A 4,583-nucleotide genomic window follows, 5' to 3' on the forward strand; every position below is an offset into this window, starting at 1 on the left:
GTTTAATTTGTTAGCGGTTACTCTGCGCGTTGCATTTGTCAGTCTTTGATTATAAGAAAAGATATATATCACAATTGGAGATTCAGGGTCAGTTTTATAATGACGAAATACGTAGTATAATAATGATGAAATATACGTATGGTCTGAATATGTTTCTTCTTCAACTGATATTTGACTTTAAGAAAAAAAATCAAGTAGCTCTCCTTAAACTTGCGTGAACAAACCTTTGATGCAGATTTAAAGTAGTATATTAAAGAAATTACTCACATGTTTTGACCTGCTCCTCTGTCCTGAAAATAGGGATAACCTTTAGGCCTTACTGTCCAAGTTGAATCATCTTTTTTTCTGTTCACATGATTCCTGATTAAAGAAGCCATTGCTGGATTTTTGTAGCTCCAGGATTTGTGATTGTGGTCCAATATATATGTACAAACAGTTTATAGAAAGCTAAGCCCTTTTTGTACCACAGATCAAATCCTGTAGCTGAAGCCACGACGATTCTTTCAGAAAAACAATCATGGGTTACGGTAATTCAAGATCTGTAAGGTTGGTCATTTCATCATTCTTCAGTTCTTGTTATGCTATTTGTTTAGAGCTTTCATTAGTTGCTTAAAGATTAGTACTTTCAGATTTCAGGACGATCTTGAATTAGCAAAACGCCCTGCAATCAATGGAGATGGAGTGATTAAGCTCAAGTACAAGATTGATGGAAAACAAATACCTGAGACCAGTACCAAGAAGGCTGAGACAGAGGTCTACGGGAAGGCCGGAAAATTCCTGAAAACAAGAGTGCTGTCCAGAGTGTTCTCTGAAGATTTTGAGAGAGTGAAGAAAAGAATATTGGATCCTAGAGGACCAACAATTCGCAGATGGAATAAAATATTTTTAATAGCATGCATAATTTCTTTGTTTGTAGATCCTCTGTTTTTTTACTTGCCAATAGTAAGAAATGAAGTGTGTATAGAAATTGGAGTACCCCTTGAAGTGTTTCTCACAATTATCAGATCACTATCTGATGCCTTTTACATTATTCAGATATACATTAGATTTCGTACAGCTTATGTTGCGCCGCCTTCTCGTGTATTTGGGAGAGGTGAGCTTGTCATTGATTCTTCGAAAATCGCTTTACGGTACCTCAAAAAGGCCTTCTGGATCGACTTCATTGCAGCCCTGCCACTTCCTCAGGTTTGTCACAAAGAACTTAATTTGATGTCTTTACTGTATATATGATCATGTTTCTAGCTGCTAAATTAAGGCTTCATTTCTATGTTTCAGGTGTTGATTTGGATTGTTATCCCCAATCTTAGCGGCTCAACAATGACAAACACAAAAAATTTCCTTCGGTTCATTATCATTTTCCAGTACCTTCCTAGGCTGTTTCTTATATTACCACTTTCACAACAGATGGTTAAGGCCACTGGAGTTGTGACAGAAACAGCTTGGGCAGGAGCTGCTTATAATCTTATTCTCTACATGTTGGCAAGTCATGTAAGTAGAAGAAGCCTTTTTCTATTTTATTTTCAGAAAGTAGTTAAATAGCTGAGAAAAATCATAGATAACACATGCATCCTCTAATTGATCGTTGGTGTTATACTAACCATATAAACTGTATCTGCATCATTAAAACTGCCAAGCTATGAGATCTGAAATCTAGCTGTTATTCTGAATTTTTAATGTATAGATTTGGAAAGCAAAGCGATATTTGATATCTCACTTCTTTCAAGCATATGCATGTGGGTTATGAATACAATATATCCTGATTCCTGAACTTGTACTTTTAATTTCATTGTTCATGAATTTCACTCATTCGTAGGTTGGCAGATCAGTTGTGCCATTTTTTAATTATTAGTTGTACTTGTATAGCACTGAACATGCCATTAGTTGCAATTAAGGATTAAACAGTAGAAAGATTATACATTCTGGCTAAGTGATAAATGTTAATAACTTTGCATTGTGATTATCAGGATCAACTTGTCTTTCGTTCTATAAGCTGAAAATTGACTATAATCCTGGTTATTCTCTTCTATTTAAAAGGTTTTAGGATCTTGTTGGTACCTGCTCTCAATTGAACGACAAGAAGCATGCTGGAGAAGTGCCTGCAATGATGAGAAGCCATCATGTCAATATAAATATTTCGATTGCCACAGGGTTGAAGACTTTGGCAGAGATTCCTGGTTCAAATCAAGCAATATCACCAACCTTTGTGATCCAAACACTAGCTCCTATGAGTTTGGTATATATGGTGATGCAGTCACATTTGCTGTCACAACAGCACCATTCTTCAACAAATATTTTTACTGTCTCTGGTGGGGCTTAAAAAACCTGAGGTAAGTTTTATTGCACATCTAATGACTTGTTAGTTGAAAAACCATTTGACATTCTAATTTTATGTTTTGAACCAATATGTGCAGCTCTTTGGGACAAAATCTTGCCACAAGCACTTACGTTGGAGAAATAAGTTTCGCAATCATTATCGCGACACTCGGGCTTGTTCTCTTTGCATTGCTTATTGGGAATATGCAGACATACCTCCAGTCCACAACAGTGAGATTAGAAGAGTGGAGAATCAAGAGAACCGATACAGAACAATGGATGCGTCACAGGCAGCTACCTCCAGAGTTAAAGCAATCTATCAGAAAATATGATCAATATAAATGGGTAGCCACTAGAGGAGTTGATGAAGAAGCTCTTCTCAAAGGCCTTCCAATGGATCTCAGGAGAGACATCAAACGCCACCTCTGCTTCAATCTAGTTCGACAAGTAAGTCAAAAAAATTTCAACCACAAGTGAATGCTTTATGGTTTATGACAATTCAAGTTTGATGTGTAATTTATTAATGAAATTAAACAGGTTCCATTGTTTGATCAAATGGATGAAAGGATGCTTGATGCAATATGTGAGAGGCTTAAACCTGCCTTATGCACTGAAGGCACATTTCTTGTACGTGAAGGTGACCCTGTCAATGAGATGCTATTCATAATCCGAGGCCACCTTGATTCTTACACCACCAATGGTGGCCGAACGGGCTTCTTTAACTCATGTCGCATTGGCCCTGGGGACTTCTGCGGTGAGGAACTGTTGACATGGGCTTTAGACCCCCGCCCGAATGTCATTCTGCCTTCATCAACTCGATCAGTCAAATCCATTTCAGAAGTTGAGGCATTTGCTCTAAGTTCAGATGACTTGAAGTTTGTAGCATCACAATTTCGAAGACTACATAGCAAACAGCTTCGACACAAGTTCAGATTCTACTCACACCAGTGGCGAGCATGGGCTGCTTGTTTCATACAGGCAGCATGGCGCCGGTTTAAAAAACGAAAGGAAGCAGCTCAACTAAGGGCTAAAGAGAACCTTGCCGCTGAGGCTGAATGTCCCCCACCTCCTTCAGGATTATCTATGTATGCTGCAAGATTGGGTGCAAGTACTAGAAGAGGCAATATGAATAAGCATTCTGGGTCTGATTCCCGGGTTGTTAGTCCATTGCAAAAGCCTGCAGAGCCAGATTTTTCCGTAGATGAGGAATGAGTAGTGTTAACTATAGTTATGGGCGAGCTGCGTCTGTACTCTGTACATTGTTATTCTTTAATTAAGCTAAAAATATGGGGGCGTTCATAATATTTCTTTATTTATTGATGTATTTGTAAGGTGACAGTTGGGAAATTTTGTTACATAGTAAAGACATCTTTGTTCTAATTTTTCAAAGTGATGCATGTTGTAGCTCAGAAAGGGGAAAAAAAAAAGTTTGGCAATATATTGTGGTAATTAATATCAGTTTTTGTTGCCTGCATGCTTTGATGTTATTGAGCGATTAGGGAGAAGAAATATCATATTTCACATTTGCAAGCGCATATACTTATTAAATAAAAAATGTTAACAGTTTGCAAGCCATTACTGCAAAACATTTGACATGGATGAATGAGAGAAATGCTAAGTTTGCTAAATGCAAAGTGATACCCTTATAGATGAATCAAGGCAATGGTTTGGTCAAGAATGAAGATTGCTACTATGTCAAATCTAGTGGAAATAAAGTTGTTTGCTTTCGATCTATGCCCGCACATGCTTGTATTGGGTTTTACGCAAGCATCCTTTACCCAATATACATTTATTTAGTTAAAATGATTCAAAACTTTAATACTTAATCTTAGACTCATTCGCTAGTGATATGAGATGTGACAAATTATGTCCTATCTAATATATTGAATCATTGATTGCTATTATGGTATTTCAATGTGATAAATAATGCAATACTCTTGTGAACGTTTTAGTGAAAGTCCCTCGCTATGAAACAAGTCTTCTATTCATCGTGAGTAAATAATTTGAGAATAGAATTGACCATAATTTGCTTAAGGCATTCAGCAATTTATCAAATTCATGGAGATTGGATTTCACAAGGTCAAAAAGGCCCTTTTTGTTGGGCTTGAAATATCCCAAGCACCCACAAGAAGCCCAAGTTCCAATTAGGCTACATATAACATGACATGAGGTGGACTTTGAATCCTTAAGTCGTAATGAAGTTGCAACAGAGCTTCAGCATAAAGGGATACAAAGCCACAAAGAGAAAACAAGAATAGAAAGTGAAAACA

General features: G+C 37.1%; 1 protein-coding gene across 1 annotated transcript; it reads left to right on the forward strand.

Annotated features, from left to right (window-relative positions):
• Positions 1–255: 255 nt before the first annotated feature.
• Positions 256–3,771, forward strand: LOC116140924 (putative cyclic nucleotide-gated ion channel 15). The gene is made up of 6 exons (XM_031426492.1): positions 256–546; positions 630–1,185; positions 1,276–1,488; positions 2,035–2,327; positions 2,412–2,760; positions 2,851–3,771. The coding sequence occupies exons 1-6, from the start codon at positions 518–520 to the stop codon at positions 3,523–3,525; spliced, it is 2,115 nt and encodes a 704-aa protein (XP_031282352.1). The 5' UTR covers positions 256–517; the 3' UTR covers positions 3,526–3,771.
• Positions 3,772–4,583: the final 812 nt, after the last annotated feature.

Source organism: Pistacia vera, unplaced genomic scaffold (assembly GCF_008641045.1).
Source record: "Pistacia vera cultivar Batoury unplaced genomic scaffold, PisVer_v2 Contig387, whole genome shotgun sequence".
NCBI lineage: Eukaryota > Viridiplantae > Streptophyta > Magnoliopsida > Sapindales > Anacardiaceae > Pistacia > Pistacia vera.

Coding starts and splice junctions, on each gene's coding strand:
- LOC116140924 (XM_031426492.1), top strand. CDS start 518: ATGGGTTACGGTAATTCAAGATCTGTAAG. Junction 1,186..1,275: donor CAGCCCTGCCACTTCCTCAG/GTTTGTCACAAA, acceptor TCTATGTTTCAG/GTGTTGATTTGGATTGTTAT. Junction 2,328..2,411: donor TGGGGCTTAAAAAACCTGAG/GTAAGTTTTATT, acceptor CAATATGTGCAG/CTCTTTGGGACAAAATCTTG.